Below are 18,052 nucleotides of genomic sequence, written 5' to 3' on the forward strand. Positions count from 1 at the left end.
ATTAACATGTAGGGAAAAAACAACTATGGTACATCTACACAATGGAATACTATGCTGCTGTAAAAAAGAAGGAATTCTTACCATTTGCAACAGCATGGATGGGACTGGAGAGCATTATGCTAAACAAAATAAGCCAGTCAGAGAAAGATAAATGTCACATGATTTCACTCACTTGTGGAATATAATGAACAACATAAACTGTTGAACAAAAATAGAACCAGAGTCATAGAAGCATCAAACAGACTGTCCAACCTATGAGGGAAGGCAGGGGGTGAGGGGGTAAGAGATCAACCGAAGGACTTGTAGGCATGCATATGAGCATAACCAATGGACATAGACAGTAGGGGGGTGAGGGCATGTGCTGGGGGCTGGGGGCATCCAGGGAGAGGCCAATCGGGGGAAGGGAGACTTGTATAATACTTTAAACAATAAAGAATTTAAAATCAATAAATGTTTGGTTTCCTTTTTAACCTCATTAACGTAGTACAATATGGTAATAAGAGGATGGGTATGTCTTTTACATCAAGGTAATAACAGTTTCTTTTTTCTTTAGCCACCAGCTAAATACCTCCTGCCCGAGGTGACGGTGCTCGACTATGGGAAGAAATGTGTGGTCATTGATTTAGATGAGACGTTGGTGCATAGTTCATTCAAGGTGAGTCCGCGTAAAGACCGTCCGCGATCTCTGTGCTTTGGTTGCCATCGGGTGGAAACGTATGGTGGTTCGTGTGTGGTTTCATGTTCATGAAGAAATCCCAGTAACAGTTGCTTATTAACTCAGGTGAACAGTAACTCAGGGAGTTGAATATTAACATCATGGGTTTGGCAGGGGGATGCTGGACTGCCAGGAGCCCTGAGACCCATTCCCAGGTATGAGGTGGGACTTTCCAGCACGTTCACCCTCAGAAGTGCTTCTCAGGAGGCACAAGGCTGGCGGTGCACTGATGCCCCGGGACACTGCGGTGTATTTGTCAGGGTAACCAGAGGGCCGGCCATATGTGTTACCGGGAGGGGCGGGGGGGGGGGGGGGCACGGTCCGAGCAACCTGCTCCCCTGGAAGTTTTCCCAGACCCGTGTTTGAAAGATGTCCAACACCGAAGACGACTTCCAGAGCGACGGCATCTGAACAGATTCCGCCGTTTATCTTGACCATTTTCATCACAGGAGGTTGCTAGGGATTTGAGAAGCTTCGCAGCTAAATGAGTATCCACCTGCTAAATGGCTTTTCCCCTGAAGGGTTCGGGGCTTCTGTGATGTCAAAGTGAGCATCAGATAGTCTACAATTTTAAAAAAAATTTTTTTTATTGATTTGAGAGAGGAAGAGAGACGGAGAGAGAGATAGAAACAGCAAATGATGAGAAAGAATCCCTAATCTGTTGCCTCCTGCACACTCCACATTGGGGATCGAGCCTGCAACCCAGGCATGTGCCCTGACAGGGAACTGAACCGTGACCTCCTGGTTCAAAGGCCGATGTTCAACCACTGAGCCACACTGGCCTGGCAGGTAGTCTACATCTTATCACCCCCCCTCACTCCCCAGGTCCCCGTCAGAATAAGAGCAAAACTTAATTACAAATTACCAGAGGACCTCCATGCGGGAGCAGCTGTAATTACACTGTTGAGAAATGAGCTCATTAACCATTTTCCATTTTTTGAAAAAAGGAATAAACTATTTCAAAGAGGCCAATGATGAAAAGGCTTGGAAGTAGGGGATTGGTGTGCTGGGGGGGAAGCGGTGTTTAGGGTCCTGGTCCTGTTTGCCTCGGGGTGTCTCTGGCATCGCTGGCCCGTTAGAGCACGTTCCTCTGTGCAGCGCATCCCGAGACGCCCCTACGTCACATGGAGGCCCCATCCACGATGGGGCATGTGTCTCACGTAACCAGGCGTCCCTTGATGGTGTGTGGGAAGCGGAAGAGCCATCAGTCTGCCTGCAGGCCTTCGTGCCAACATCTTTTTCCTTCGCCTGTTCTCACTAAACACAGGCCTTCCTGGACAGGTCAGGGCCAGATGCTTACCTTTGGGTCCTTTGGGAGAGAGGAGGAGAGGCCACACTTGCCTTTAGCAGTGAGACAGGGCCCTCTGGCCGCTAGGGCAGGTGGTACCACCCACCACCTCGAGGGCCCTCCCAGGACTGGACCAGGGGCTGCAGTGGCCTGTGGCCCAGCTCAGCCCCGAAAGGCACTGGAGCCTTTTGTCCCCTCCCCCCACGAGCAAGCTGCTCAGGCCTTCTTCAAGTCCCTCTGGAGGGAGGGAAGCCCTTTAGGGCAGGGGTCAGTCGCCATCACATCATAGACAGCTGCCCCCCAAGCAGCTCTGGGAGGGTAGGCAACGCTGGCCAGACCGCGCAAGGTTGCTGAGCTCCTGGCTCTGCAGGTGGGCTCGCAGCCCTTGGTGTCTCCAGGGCCCGCTCCCAGGGCATTCATAGGCCCCTGAACGTGGACAGCATCTCCTCATTTCTTCTTGCCTGGCCTGCCTGCATTGGCAAGCAGAATAGTCTTGATTGTATGGGTTTTTTTAATGTTCTGGGCATTTCAGAGCCCTTTGAGAATTCAAAGGCTGTGAGCCTCTCTCCTTGAACTTGTACAGCACATACGCTTGTGCACCCTGGCCTTGGCGCCCCTGGCCTCCTCCACACACACCATCACGTGACGGGATCAAGGGCGGGTGCCCTCTCTGAGCTGGGGATGTTTTTGTTCTTTCAATATACTCGGTGGAATATGATTTCACAATCTAATGCCTCGTGAGAGCTGCTTCCCTCGGCCCCGTTTTGCTTTTTAGCGTGATTCCCTGTCTTAGTCGAGAAATTATTTCAGTTGTGAACTCGTCCTTGGCCTCCCAGCCATAGGAGTGAATCAACTGTCATCTCAAGCCTCAGGTGCTCACAGCGTGTTAGTGATGTGCTTAGTGGTGGCTGTATTTTCTGCGTTTCTTCCGTTTACACAGCAAAGGAGAATGTGTACAGTGATGGGCTTCAAGGCAGACCCCGGGTCAGAGTCTGACCAGAGAATCTGTACCCAAACCCCTGCCCAGGGGCCACCCCGCACCTTCTCCTTCCCTCCCTGACTCTCCTGCCTGCTCATCCCAAGGGGTTGCACCCTGATGCTTCTCCTGGGCCTGTTCACTGGAGTCGTTTCTACCTGATTTGTGGAGTTCCGTTTAGATTCTTTGTGAGTCCGCTGCTGAAGAATCATAGTTGACTGTTAGATGGCATTAACATGGGCAGCCTGATCTGAAATATCCCGCAGTTTGTGAGTGTGACTTAGGCCAGAACCTGCGAGGGTGGCCTGAATTCCCTGGTGCTCAGGACTGGAGGGAGCCATGGACACGCGTCACAGCAGCTGTGGAAGAGAGGAGGAACTGGGGTCCAGAGAGAGCCTGCCCCAGCTCGTGCTGTGTGGCCTCTAACTGCACCCCCACAAGTCCCTGGCCCTGCTTCGTGTCCATGGGCTGAGCATCTCCTGCCCGTCACTGGGCAGCTGGCACTCGTGGGCCCAGTGTTAATTATTGCCCCCAAAGTAGCACTGTCCTCTGGGACCATTGGGCTCTCATCGCCTCCCCCTGGCGGCCAATGGTGGTTCCGTGTTATCTGGGCTTTAGACCAGAGCTGAGCTCCTGAGCCCCATTCCCCAGCCAGGGGCCCCCCCACTTAGTGGTTGAGGCAAAGGCAGGTGATGAAGAGGTTGGACCGAGATGCTGAAAATGTAACGATATTCTGAAAAAATAATAATATGCTCTCCTGCTTGTGCTTGTTTTAAGGAACCCAGGCGCGCTCCAACATCCTTCTGAACTGTTTTTCCCAATAGTAAACACATTGGTCCAGGCAAGCGCTTTTCTCGCTAAAATTTTCCATTTTATTTCACCCTTCGAGACGTATTAACGAGGGTTTCTTTTCTCTCTAGCCTATTAGTAACGCTGATTTTATTGTTCCGGTTGAAATCGATGGAACGATACATCAGGTAAGAAATCAGAGCCAAAATCTGAATTTCGATGAGCATGTTTTAGTAATTACATTTCTTCTGGACTTTAACTTCCCATTTCAGTAATAATCTTATTACTGAATCAAAAGGAAGCAAGCTTTGTAAAGTAAATACAACGGTATCCTGCTCTTCTCCTTTTCACTCTTAAATGTGTATCCTGAGGTTGTAAGGGAAATTATAAATATCAGATGTGGTTGCAGGTTCAAATCGTTCTTTGATTTGATGCAGGCGTTTAGAGGTTTCCGTGCCCTCCGCTGGTCTGGCTTGATGGTCTAATTAACTTCCTCGTGTAATTGCTTTCGGCTACTCTCCTAGCAGGCGACAGGAAAAGGCTGCACAGCAGCCACTTACGGTGGATTCTCAGGAAAGGGGGTCCGTTTCCCATGCCGGCCACTCCAGCCTGATCTTGTCGCTCCTGCACCATGTTCTCCAGGGAATCTTTAGAGAAAGGGAGAAGGGTGTGAGTTTGGGATCCGTGGGCGGCGTTGCATAGAGAGCCTAGTCCGTTGGCTTGCCTCTTGGTCCTGATTTTTCCTCCTTATCTGCATGAAGCTCCCCCAGGAATAACTTCATTTATGAACATATTGGAAACACTGCAGGAAAAGTAGCTTTGAAGGCTGCAGGGCCTTTGTGGGGGTTCCCACAGGGGTGATCTGACCATCTATCTTCCTGTCCGCGCCGCGGTCTTGAAGTGGAGTCTCTGGCCTGATAGATAGTTCACGTCCCAGGAAGGGAACTCTCTCTCCCGGTGCTTGACCCATCACAGGATGTGTCTCCTTAGCAATGCCCGTAGCCTCTGGTCCTTGAGTGGAGGGTGTCAGAACTGCCAAGGCCCTGGAAATCAGCCGGTCCGGCCACCTCATGTCCAGATGGGGAAACCGGGACTCAGCCAGAGAACGTGTTGTCTCAAGGGCAGTACACCGTAAAGAATTCAAATGAGACTCTTCCCCTGACACTTCAGTCCCTTTCCTGCCTGCCAGGAGGCCCTGCCAGGAAGCCGCGCCTGGAGAAGGCAGCTTTGTCCCTAGCATCTCCACACTTCATGCTTTTAAAAGCCATCAGGGGAGCCAAAACGGCAGGCCCTTGGGCATTTAACATTTGCAAAAGCATCCCCTGAATTAACTTAGCATCTGAGAAGCAGTTAAGGCTGCTGCACTTATTATCTTGGCTCATGTTACAAAGTAATGAGCCGAAGGCAAAGGCGAGGCTGCCCACTGGCATGGCAAGAATGAGGAGAGACATTAATACCTCGTGACTGTGAGCGTGACCCTCTGGGGCCTGACCTGCTGTGGCCAGACCAGCTCCCCCAGCCTCCCTCCAGACTGTTCTCTGAGACCCCAGGGCACGGGGCGGGGGGATCAAACACTCTCTGCCCTGAGGGAATGAAGCCGCAGGCGCCAGGAGGAGGACCAAAGCCCTGGCGAGGCCGTGGCCTCGTTCAAGTAATCCAGGATAGGCTGTGCAGGTCCCGATGGGCCTATTCTCGGTTACTTGCACGGGGACGCGGGCCTGGACGCCGGCATCCGGGCCCGGACCCGCCTCTCTGCCAGAGGCACCAACACCAGAGTTCCCAAAGCAGCCTCCTGCCCTTTGCTGGCAGCGAAGCTTGCTTTCCAAGCAGCATTCCCAGGGAGACTGAGGACCCCGGGCCACGCCATTCCCTGCACCAAGAGGCTCCTGGGCAAAGAGAGCACCTGGAGCTGCTGCAGCCACTGGCCCCGCCCTCAGCCCCCACCCGGCCTCCCAGCTCCGCAGACCCCTGGCCCCTCACTGCGCCCTCGGCCACAGACCCATGCTCGCTTTACTCTTTCAGTCGGCCACGAGTTTCCCACCAAGTCCTGGCTCTGTAGAATTCCTGTGTGCCCCAGCCACGGTGGCTCAGTGGTTGAGTGTCAACCTATGAACCAGGAGGTCATGGTTCAGTTCCCAGCCGGGGGACATTCCCGGGTCGCAGGCTCCATCTCCAGTAGGAGGCGTGCAGGAGGCAGATGATCAATGATTCTCTCGCGTCATTGATGTTTCTATCTCCCTCTCCCTCTCCCTTCCTCTCTGAAAGCAATAAAAATATTAAAAAAAAAAAAAAAGAATTCCTGTGTGGTACAGAACCCCCGTCTCCCCTCTGTTCCTCCTCTTGTAGGATGTCCAACCTGCTCCCCGCATACTCACTCCCACCTGTCTCTCACACCTCGTCTTGGGCCACTTCTCCTCTCCCCCATCTCCCTTCTCCGATGGTTGTCGCTGGAGGGCTGGTCACGCAGGGCACGGGCCGTTCTCTGACACCCCACCTATTTCCAGTCCAGGTCTCAAGCTTATTACTGTTTCCTCTGCTGGGAAGCTCGCTTTTCCTTATTGGCCTGGTGAACTCCTATTCATCCCTCAAGGTCCAGGCTAAACATTAGCTTCTATGCTTCCCTCCCCTTCCGAGGGCAGTTGATTGTCCTTAATGTACGCCTCTGCTGTGACTCTTGCTGTGCATGCTTATTTTGGTCTGTTTTGTGTGTGTGTCTGCTCTAGACTGTGCGCTCTTTAAGGGCCAGGCCTGGGTGTTACTCATCTTTGTAACTGCTTCAGGCTGAGCACAGAGCCAAGGCTCTGAACACAAACTGAATTGAATTTTAACAAGTCTGATTTATTTTAGGGACGTGGCTAATTTCGCTTGGAATCTATTCAGGTTTTAATTAGTTCTCCCCTCCTCCTACCTCCTCTAACTTTCTCACCAGCGTTGTCTTCCCGACCATCTCCGTTTCTTCGGATTTGTTCAGTCAGGAGCACGGGGCCCCGCCCCTCTAGAAAACGCTTTGCCCGTCTGCGGGGCAGCCCCTCCTGATGGCTCCTGTCTGGGGCCTGGGATGTGGCTGCTTCACATCCCCCGAACCATTCATTTCTGTTCCAAGCCCAAGCACAGGCCCTTTGTGGTGTCCACGGTGCCGCCCCAAGCCCACGAGGGAGGCGTTCCCATCGGAGGACCTGCTGGGCTAGGCCTGGACCTCCAAGGGATGCCCCCCGCCACGGCCTGGGTCCACACACAGCCTCGCCCAGAGCGTGTGCCCAGAAACACAGTGAAATGAATGACTTGTTTCTCACGAACAGGGCACGGCCCTTCCATTCCCTGGGTCTGAAAATCGCAGGCCCTCGGGACCCTGCTCAGCCTTCCGTTGTGGTTTGGGGGGCGGGGGGGGGGGGCATAGATGCTGGACTCAAACCCAGAGCCCAATCGGAGTGTGTGTCCGGCGTGAAGTGCCACACCAGAGTACGAGCCCCTCATAAATTCCGGGTCTTCATCCGGCTCATAGACCCCGCGGGCAGGAGGCGGGGCCAGGGGTCATTTTAGGAACCCTCCCTGCACTGGTGGTCGGACCCGGGCCACCCCCGGTGCCTGCTCTCAGGCCGCGGGCTGCTTCCTGCCGTTGCAGGTGTACGTGCTGAAGCGACCGCACGTGGACGAGTTCCTCCAGAGGATGGGCCAGCTCTTTGAGTGCGTTCTCTTCACTGCCAGCCTGGCCAAGGTGCGTCCTGCCCCAGCCCCGAGCGCCCAGCCCCTCCACCCCCACCCCTGTCTGTCAAACAGCCCTTCAGGAAGGTGGGGGAAGCTGTTTCTATGGTGACACATTCCCACCCCAGATGGGATGGATGCGGGCCCTGTGCGTGCACTGTGCCAGCCTGAAAGGCTTCTGGGTTACCATGGCGACAGGGAGCACTCGGAACAAACGCTCCGCCAAGTGGCTGCGCGCAGCCGCCTGCAGCTGGTTGTCCACCGAGCAGGAAATCACAAAGATGTCCCGCGTCACCCAGAAGGGTGTCTGCATCTCACCTGTTCGCTGGCAACCATGTGCTAGGCAGTGGTTCTCAACCTTCCGGCCCTTTAAATACAGTTCCTCCTGTTGTGACCCAACCATAAAATTATTTTCGTTGCTGCTTCATAACTGGAATGTTGCTACTGTTATGAATCGTCATGTAAATATCTGATCTGCAGGATGGTCTTAGGCGACCCCTGTGGAAGGGTCGTTCGACCGCCAAAGGGGTCGCGACCCACAGGTTGGGAACCGCTGTGCTAGAGGCTCAGGCCTCTGTGCCCTCGGGTAGTTGCACGGGTCTGGGGGAGAGGTCAGTGCCAGCCACTGACCCGCATGCCTGGGCCCAGTGAGGGTTCTGACTGCGCTAATGAGGACCGTGATCTCAGGCAAGTTGCTTCTCTTCTTGCCTCAGTTCCTATTCATCGGGGATCATTTCATCTGCCTCGTGGGGTGGACCAAAGTAAGGCAGGTAAAGGGCTGGATTCATGTTCACAAGGACTCACGGGCACCTGCTGTGCTCCGTACGCTCCGCTGGGCACTGTCACGCAGCTCGTGCTCCCGGTGTCATTGTTCGATGTCATCCTTGTAATGATGATCAAGTGGTTCGCACGTTTTGACCCTGTAGCTTGGTATGAGTCTGACCTGGCGTCTACACTGGCTCTGAGCCAACAGGGTGCTGTCTTTGCCCTCTCCCACCGTTCACGGGAATTATCAGGTTCACAGGACCCGGATACGGTTTAGTCTACCCTTTAGCAGGTGCGCTGAGGCGCCTGTGCTTGTGGGACAGACAGGCAGGCCCCCGCTCCTCAGAGAAGATCCTTTTGTGGCCATCTCTCAAACCTTGACTCTGATGGGGCCAATGCCATTCTTTTTTTTAAATTATGTGTGTATTCATATGTGTGTGTGTGTGTGTATGTATGTGTATGTATGTATATATATGTATATATATATATATATATATATATATATATATATATACATTACTGATCTCAGAGAGAGGAAGGGAAAGAGGGAGAGAGATAGAAACATCAATGAAGAGAGAGAATCCTGGATCAGCTGCCTCCTGCAAGCCCCCTACTGGGGGTTAAGCCAGCAACCCAGGCATGTGCCCTGACCGGGAATCGAACTGTGACCTCCTGGTTCATAGGTTGATGCTCAACCACTGACACTGGCTGGGCAACACCATCCATTTCTTAGTGGCACCACCAGTGTCTCCATGGGCACCTCAGAGACCCTGAGTGGCCCCAAAGACGAGCTTTGTGGAGCCCAAGTTAGCCGTGCGCCGGCCTCAGATCTGCTCCGAGGACTCACCTGCAGCTGCCTCCCCAGGTCCGGTACCCGGATGGCTCCCTTCTCTGCAGGCTGGGGTCTCGGCCTCCAAGTTCCCAGATGGGCTGCTTTGCCTGCCTGGACGGTCCTGGTTTGGGCCATCTCTCTGTCCTGGCCAAGGTGAGAGAGACCCTCACCTGCACACCATTCCTGCAGGCTCATTGCCAGGCCTTAACGCATGAGCCGGCAGAACCAGAATCCAAGATCTGGGCCTTACTCTTGTGCGCTGAACCGAGAACGTGGCCTCGGGGAAGACGTCTTCTTCCCAGTGTGTACGCTTCCAATGAATGAAACGGAGTCTGCCTGTGCCACAGGCTCTCCTGCCAGTGCTCTGGGTGCTGAGGGGCCCCAAGTGACAACCAGAGAAGCAGTGAACAGGAAGATTGCCCCGGTGCCAGTGGACGGAGGGCTGCTTTTTCTTTGGCAAAATTGAAAGTGCTCCTCCTTGGCATTGTCCCCAGCGCCCCCTTCCACATCCTTGTTCCGTCCCTTTTCCTGGACGGCTCCCACCTGTCCCTCCATCTGTCTCTCCACCTTCTCCCGCTGCTCCTCCAGCCTGGCTCGGCCTTCCAGCCCCTTTCCTCCCCGATGCCCAAGCTGTGCCGACAGGTGGGCGCTCCCCAGTGCTTGGCTCTGGACTCGGCTCCCAGCCAGCACCATTGGTGCAGTGACCTCCTGGCCCACTGCCCGGGGGCCAACAGGAACCCTGAGCTGACTGGCAGGGCCCTTCCGTGTCTGCATCCTCATCTTCATTTCCTCCACTCACTCAGTCCCCTTCCACTCACTCAGTCCCCCAGCAAATATTTACGTAGTACCTACTGTATGCCCAGCACGATAGTAGGCCCTGGGCGACGGCAGAGAGCTAGAGATGCAGGCCCAGGCCTCAGAAAGCTTACCTCCCCCAGCCCATCTCCAAGGCCTGAGGCCCTAGGCCTGGACACGCCCTTGAGAGATGCATGCGGTGACCAGTGCCAGTGATTGTGAGGACGTTCATCATCCTTTCCACATAGAGTGAGCTCCCTAAGACCCGCCCACGTGGTGCCTGGCTGCCTCCCGGCAGAAAGCTGCAGCGCCCTGAGCACTCGCCCCAGTGGTCAGCAGGAAGTGCAGCCTGCTCCTGGGCTCAGCCTCCCTCACAAGGTCCCTGCAGAGAGGCTGGTCATGGCCTCGGAGCTGCTGCCTGCTCTGCACTCGGGCTGCGTGCCTTCCCTGCTGGCCTTCCCAGCACCGCCAGCCTTGGTTGCTCTCTGCCTCCGGGGCAGTCGCTGGGCCCCTGATGACACCTGGCTGTGCCCGCACTGGTGCCTGGTGCCGAGGCCTGGCCTCACATTGGGTGGAGCTGCCACTCTTGCCTCCAGCTCCAGCCCCTCCATCTGGCCCAGTCTTTTAGATATCTCCATTACGAAGATTTTCCCTCAGGGACAACCCCTTTATTTCTTTTCTTTTTTTTTTTTTTTGTTTTGTTTTTAATTTTTTTTAACTTTTTATTGATTAAGGTATTACAAATGTGTCTTTATCCCTCCATTGTCCCCTCATCCCCCCAGTCTTGCCCTCACCCTCACCCCCTGTTGTCTGCGTCCATCGTTTATGCGTATATGCATGCATACAAGTCCTTTGGTTGCTCTCTTCCCCTTACCCCCACCCTCCCCTACCTTCCCTCTGAGGTTTGAGCATCTGATCAATGCTTCTCTGTCTCTGAATCTGTTTTTGTTCATCAGTTTATGTTGTTCATTATATTCCACAAATGAGTGAGATCATGTGATATTTATCTTTCTCTGACTGACTTATTTCACTTAGCATAATGCTCTCCAGTTCCATCCATGCTGTTGCAAATGGTAGGAGTTCCTTCCTTTTTACTGCGGCATAGTATTCCATTGTGTAGATATGCCAAAGTTTTTTAATCCACTCATCTGCTGATGGGCACTTAGGCTGTTTCCAGATCTTAGCTATTGCAGATTGTGCTGCTATGAACATAGGGATGCATATATCCTTTCTGATTGGTGTTTCTGGATTCTTGGGATATATTCCTAGGAGTGGGATCACTGGGTCAAATGGAAGTTCCATTTTTAGTTTTTTGAGGAAACTCCATACTGTTCTCCACAGCCTGTTGGGGAAAACTGCCCAGGCCGTGAGAGAGGGCCAGGCAGGGTGATCCCCAGCTGCAGGCAGGGCTCAGACTCCCTCCCATCAACTCCTGGCGAATAGAAGTGGGTGTCTGGGCCCCATTCTGAGACAGTCAGGGGCTGGGCAGACCAGTTGCCCAGAGCACCTCTAGGGGGCAGTGTGGCTTCATGCCACACAAGCCCAATTAAAAGTCAGCTCAAAAATACATACATACATACATACATACATACATGTCAGCTCATTCGTTGTTCATGGCTGAAACTAGTATTTACCGAGCCCTCGCCATGGGGTCGGCACTCTGCAAGGTGCAAGGTGAACACGACAGGAAAGAGAAAATAAAGCGATCTTATGTGCGATAAGCTCTGTGAGGAATGGAGCAGTATCCGCAAGGAAGATGCAGGAGGACCCTCGGCGGGTGGTGAGGGACGCCACGGCCTGAGAAACGAGGGTGCAGGAGGGGCTCACGCAGAGAGCTGGGGAGAGACAGTTCCAGGCAGAGGGAGCCCTGGTTCTCACTGTGTTCAAAGCCACTGTGGCTCACGGGATGCGGGGTGGGGCGGAGAGGCCACAGGAGTCACGCAGCTGCAGGCTTGACGGGCGGCGGTGAGGAGCGCAGGCCTTATTGCAAGTGAGTGGCCGGAAGGGAGGCCAAGGGGAAGAGGAGGCCACCCCAGGCTGGATTCGAGGGCTGGGCGAGGGCCGGGCCCCTGTGGTAGAGGGGCGGGGGGCGGGGAGGTGGACAAGAACTCCTGATGGATTGGATACGAGAAGTGAGAGAAACGGGAGAACCCAGGGTGTCTCACACACAGGGAGGAAATAACCAGGATCCTGACACTTACGCGGGTGTAAATCCCTCTGGAGAAAAGTAAGGCTGCGGTAGGTCAGGGCTGCTGGGCTCCCGGGCGCCAGCCTTCACGGCAACACCTGCCTTCCAGTATGCAGACCCCGTGGCTGACCTGCTGGACCGCTGGGGTGTGTTCCGGGCCCGGCTCTTCAGGGAATCCTGTGTTTTCCATCGAGGGAACTACGTGAAAGATCTGAGTCGCCTGGGACGGGAGCTGAGCAAAGTGATCATCGTGGACAATTCCCCGGCCTCGTACATCTTCCACCCTGAGAACGCAGTAAGTGGCTCCCGGAGGAAGAGCGCAGGGCTCCATCTGAACTCTGTCTTGTTTCCTCTTCTTTTTTTTACTTTTGATGTATTTTATTGATCGAGCCCGCAACCTGGCCATGTGCCCTGACCGGAATCGAACCGTGACCTCCTGATTCAGAGGTCGATGCTTAACCACCGCTGGCACGGCTGTACCTTCCAGCACCCACGCAAGCTCTCTTGGCCTTTTCCTTGGTGAAATCCCAGCTCTGCCACTGAGACCCTGCATGACACTGACCCCGTTGTTTAACCTCCATGGGGATTATGGGAATGCTGATCTCATAGGATTATTGGAGGATTCATTGTGGCAGTACATGCAACGCACTTAACATGGTGCTTTGCGATGGGTAAGTGCTCAGTGAGCCTGTATCGTAGCATCTTTGGGACAGTTACTGAGAAGGGCTCTGTCATGGACCTCCTGGAGCTGGCTGCTGCCCAGGACTGAGGGCCCCTGTAGACTCAGAAGGCCTGGGTGGCATCTTCAGCGGAAGTAGTTCCTAAACAAGAGTGAATAAAACACCTGAATAAGGTCTCCCAGGGCTGCCACGCTGACTGCCTGGCAATGATGTGTAAAACGTGTACAATGGGAGCGTTTCCTACAGAAAACTCCCCGGAGCGTGGCAGCTCTCCCGTGGACTCACTGGGTGCAGCACGACTCTCAGAGTAAGACCCCTCCCGCCCTGTGTGTCCAGGGAAGAGAGGTCAGCCTGGCCTCTCAGACTCGGCAGAGCTTGGCTGCTCCACTTATAAACCAGATTCAGTTAGGGTGTAATCATCCTTTTAATCATCCTTCAAAAGTCATTATATTTAAACATGTTCATTGTAATGAGTTAATCAAATTCAACATAATTCATTTTATGTCTCTAGCAGATAAGGATCACTTTTTAATGTGATCACGGTTCAGTTATCACATCTGACAAAACGAGCAGTTTCTCCCACCTAATGTCCAGACTACGTCCATTTATCGTGAAATGCTTTCTTAGGTTTGGTCTGAACCAGAATCCAAACAAGACATTTGCTTCATAGGTCTCTTAATTCTTGCATAACCACTACAACACGTCTCCCCTCACCCTTTAATGTCTTCATGCCTTTTGTTTGTTGAGGAAATTCTGGTTACTTGTCTCGTAGAAATTTCCTACATTCTGGATTTGCCCGATTGCAGCCTCATGGTGGTGTTTGATATGTTTTCGCAGCCGATATCTTTTCTTTCTTAATATATTTTTAATGATTTCAGAGAGGAAGGGAGAGGGAAAGAGAGAGACAGAAACATCAACGATGAGAGAGAATTGTTGATCGGCTGCCTCCTGCACACCCCACACTGGGGACGGAGCTGCAAGCAACCCAGGCATGTGCCCTGACCAGGAATCGAACCGTGACCTCTTGGTTCACAGGTCAACGCTCAACCACTGAGCCACGCCAGCCAGGCAGTATATTTCCTTTAACACAAAGTTAAATCACTACTTCTTAATTAAACTCAGGCTCTTCTCCGCCCCCCACCCCAAGAATATGTCATAGGCGGTATCGTGTGCCCTTGTGGTATCATCTCAGGAGACATAGAATCTCAGGTTGTCCCACTTTTAAAGATTTTACATTGATCTTTGGGTCCAGTTGTCCATTTTAAAATCCCCCACCAACCTTTTGTCCTAAAAGTATAAGCAGCCGTTGCTCATTGCTTATACCCACTACTTAATTAGGAATTGCAATATGGTGATTTCTACACTTTATCATTCTCTCTGCATTTGTTGGCTGGGATTCTAATTTTTTTTTTAATTACACTTGCCCCTATTGACCACTTCAGTACCTGCCGGGGTCCAACCCCAGCAGGTCCAGGGGTTCCCAAAGGCGTAGACGGAGTCGGCGAAGAAGGAATGACATGGAGGCAGTGTTCAGTTGATCAGCAGCCTAGCCAGGATCTCCAGCCAAGTTCTGGTCTGGATCTCCAGAGAGGTTCTGCTTAGGATCTCCAGCCAGGTTTTGTATCCATGGTCTCTTGCTAGGTTCTCCAGCCAGGTTCAGTAGCCAAGTTCTCTCGCTAGGTTCTCCAGCCAGGTTCTGTCCAGGTTCTCAAGCCAGGTTCAGTCACCAGGTTCTAGTCAGGTTCTCTTGCCAATTTCTGCAGTCAGGTTCAGTCCAGGATCTTTTGCCATGTTCTCTCGCTAGGTTCTGTCTCTAGGTTCTGAGGCCAGTTTCTGTCCAGGATCTTTTGCCATGTTTTCTCCAGCGAAGTTCTTCTGTCTCTAGAGAACGTTCTGTGTAGGTTCTGTGCCTCCTGGTTCTGTCTTCTTAGTTCTGAGTCTTGCTGTCTTGTTACATCTGTATTTATACCAGTTGATTCAATCCTATCAATCTCTATTACAAAGGTTAGGGCGTTTCTTATCTCCATTCCAGGGAGTAAAGATTATGTAGCTTAAGCATGATTGTTCATAGTTAAAGTGATTAATTACCCGCCTGGCACTTAGTTAAGAGGTTTTATTCCCTCCCTGACTTCAGGGAAAATCCCTACCTGGGGAAACAACCTTTCTCAGAGACCTTGGTTAAAACACATAGTGCCAAAGAAGGTGAGCAAACATATTAAGAACAGTATGCCATATATGCCAGGTCCCTTGAAACAACAAGCATGGACTGGCTCCCGGCAAGTACCCTCAAGTTCAGTTTGAATGTTTGGATAGGGAAGGCAGGCTAAAATCTGGGTTCTTTGCCTGTAAGTATACTGTTTCATAATAATGAGTTGGAGCTCTAGCAACTTCCAAAGGTGGTCAATGATGTTTTGTTGTTGTTGGTACCATCATGAACTCGTAGATTTTTTTATTGTTACAGTTTAATCCATTTATCACTCTTTGGTATGCTTACATATTCAGCTTTGGCCGATAGACGCCTCTTCAAGTAACAATAGTCTTTGATAGCTTCCTACTTTCTGGTACAACAGGATGTTCCGGACTCATCTTATCCATTTCTGCCTTCAGCCTTGAAATCAGCCACTTTTCTCTGGAGCCTGGTTCCTGTTAGTGGAGAGGGTATTTGGAGACCACAATGGGGGAGGGGGGGGGCGGGAGTTCTCATTGTTACTGGAATGTCCTTTGCTTCCAGCCCTTTCTACTGGACAGAGCTAAAATATACATATTTTTGAAGTGCAAAGTAAATCATAAATTTCACCTGGGTTTTTCCCAGTGTTTTTACTTCATTTCTTTTTGTTGTTGTTTTTGTATCTGTCTCCTCTTAAGCTAAAACTCTTCATTTCTAAAGATACTAACATCATTAATATTGTCTTTATTTTATAGTATAGCCCTAATAATTTCAAAAGAGCAGTACTAATGTCATTGCTAATAATAAGACAATTGGATCCATCCAGGGTTTGGGGGAGAACTGTAGACAACACTACCTTTTGAAATTACTGGAAACAATTCTCTGTGTGATTATGTCACCAACATTATACTCACTTAGCTCTGAGGTACAAGGAGTCGGCTTGATGGAAAGAGTAGCCAGTAGCAAGGCTAGTTCTCACATATTCTGCGCTCCGGCCGCCCTTTCCGCGGCAGAAAAACAAAACAGGCCACAGTGTGCGAGCTGGGTCCCGTGACCCGCCTTCCCCGGCCAGGGCCCCCAGCCAGGTACGATGATGGTGGTGGTGAAGGCGAGATACCTGGCCTCCTTACCAAAGAGCATGTTCGTAAGAAAACGGGCACCCGGTCAGGCTGGGAGCCGCCAGCCCCGGTGCAGGCCTGCTGCCCCCCCGCGCCCTGTCTTCCAGGTGCCTGTGCAGTCCTGGTTCGATGACATGACGGACACGGAGCTGCTGGACCTCATCCCGTTCTTCGAGGGCCTGAGCCGCGAGGACGACGTGTACAGCATGCTGCACAGGCTCTGCAATAGGTAGCCCCGGCCGCCGCCCGCTCCCCTGTGCACTCGGACCCCAGCCCTGGGGACCTGCCCGGCCTCCGCTCCCCGGGAGCCGAAGTGAGGACACGCCGTGCTCCAGGCCACGGGGTGAATGTGGCCATACCTACCTGTTTTATTTTTAAAAAACAGAAACAACTATTTTAAAATGAACTCTTTTAACAAATTTCCTAAAGGGACATGCATTTTACTGGATTTGCTTTTCTTAAAACATACCAAAAAGGGAAAAAAGGAGGAAAAAAGAAAAAAAAAAAAGCTTGATATCTCTCAGACTTCCTTTCAACTGTCTTCCCTTCCCCGCAGACAACCTGCCTCCTTCTACCCCAGCTCGGAGCAGCTGACCAACTCAGAATCTCCTTCCTCGAGGATGAAGTGCCTTTTTGAATGTTATTTTAAGCTGAGAGTTAATTTTTCTATACAGCATATTTCCAGACATCTTTTAGTCTTTTATTATCTCAGATTCTCTAACAAGATAAAGAGGACAATTTTCTAGAACCTGGGGGGGAGCGGGTGACGAGGTATGGGAGTGAGTCCGGGAGGCTGCCTCCCAGCCGGTGGCAGGGCCAGGCTCCTGGTGGGAGTTCGTGTGACGTGTCAGCGTCTCCGTTCACGGCTGCCCCCGTTTGGGATGTGTCTGCAATCGTGTGGCCCCACACTGTGGGGCGCAGTGGATTCTTTTATATGATGATGATTTTGGATGGTGACAGATGGGTCTTGGGGGGTCACATTTTTCCCTTGAAAAGGGGGCATCGTGCCACTCCTGCTGTCACACGACTGCCATACTTCCGTGTGCTTTGTGTTTGGTGTTTGGTGTTGTTGTTTGGGGTAGAGCAGTTCCCCCCAAAAATCTCAAACCCTTGCATCTAAGAAAGAAAGAAATCCGTTTATTGGTTTTTAAATCTTCCCTTTCCAAAAGCTGGATACACATGGAGCTGTTGGGGAATGTTCTTTGCTGCTACCGCGCTGCCACCAAATGGAATTGACCAGCGGCTGTTGCACTGTTCTTTGCCACTGTGCCTATGCTCAGACTCCGCTCACTGCGACGCTGCACACTCCACAGGCTCAGGAGCCGGTGTCCCGCCCCGAGGCAGGCTGCACCCCCTCACCCCTCCCCTGGCACCGGCCATGGGAACTCAGAAGGGTACAGAGTGGGGGCAGCACGCCACCCCAGGGCGGTGCTCATTCCTTATAACTGCAGTCCGCATCCGGCCCTGTGATAGGCTGCCTGCTCTCTCTTGGGAACCCGTGGCCTCAGCCACCCAGCATGCTGCTGTCTTCTCTCCTGAAGCACAGCCTATCTCTGAGCCGGGGGTTGGGGAAGCCTGTCTAGATGTGGGGCTCACTGTCCTGAGTCGGGGAGAGGAGGGCTCCCTCCTCACGCCGGGGCTCCCTTCGCAGCCTTTCCCAGTGAGATGTTTCCAGCAGTGCCATGTTCCTTGTTCGACAACAGGTCTGTAAAGCATGGCTCTGACGCATCATTTACAAACAACCCTGGCGCGTCGGCACCGGTGCCTTAGTCCTGTCCTCTCTGTGGGTTGGGCCTCCGCCAGGGTTCTGGTGGGGGCGACGACCGGCACCAACAAGACTGGACATGGGGTGTCAGAGTGAAATTTCTTTTTTGCTGCCATTCACAAAATAAGGAGTCCAGCTGCCAATCGCGTCCTCCCGACGGCACATTGGTCTGTGGCCTGCCCGGCTTTCAGAAGTAAGTATTCGGGGGTAACCGGGTCTCCCAACATCCCGAGTGTTCCGAAGCCAGGAATCCACATGCCGGTTAAAAGAGA

The 18,052-nt window shown here is 52.5% G+C and overlaps 1 protein-coding gene across 5 annotated transcripts in view; it reads left to right on the plus strand.

Moving 5' to 3' along the window:
- The window catches only part of CTDSPL (CTD small phosphatase like), a gene marked incomplete at its 5' end in the record, with an annotated part of 104,221 nt that extends 86,868 nt beyond the window's left edge, over nucleotides 1–17,353 (plus strand). For 3 of the 5 annotated variants that reach the window (XM_081105876.1, XM_081105875.1, XM_081105879.1), the window contains 5 exons: nucleotides 554–655; nucleotides 3,900–3,956; nucleotides 7,391–7,483; nucleotides 12,160–12,345; nucleotides 16,123–16,504. In XM_081105876.1, coding sequence (XP_080962002.1) covers nucleotides 554–655; nucleotides 3,900–3,956; nucleotides 7,391–7,483; nucleotides 12,160–12,345; nucleotides 16,123–16,248 — 564 coding nt within the window. In that variant the 3' untranslated portion in view covers nucleotides 16,249–16,504. Of the gene's footprint in view, nucleotides 1–553; nucleotides 656–3,756; nucleotides 3,821–3,899; nucleotides 3,957–7,390; nucleotides 7,484–12,159; nucleotides 12,346–16,122; nucleotides 16,505–17,184 lie in introns of those variants that run through there. The other 2 variants (XM_081105877.1, XM_081105878.1) reach the window with 2 other exon arrangements.
- Between the last annotated feature and the right edge of the window lie 699 nt (nucleotides 17,354–18,052).

Source organism: Myotis nattereri (genome assembly GCF_964212035.1).
Source record: "Myotis nattereri genome assembly, chromosome: 14".
Classification (NCBI taxonomy): Eukaryota; Metazoa; Chordata; class Mammalia; order Chiroptera; family Vespertilionidae; genus Myotis; species Myotis nattereri.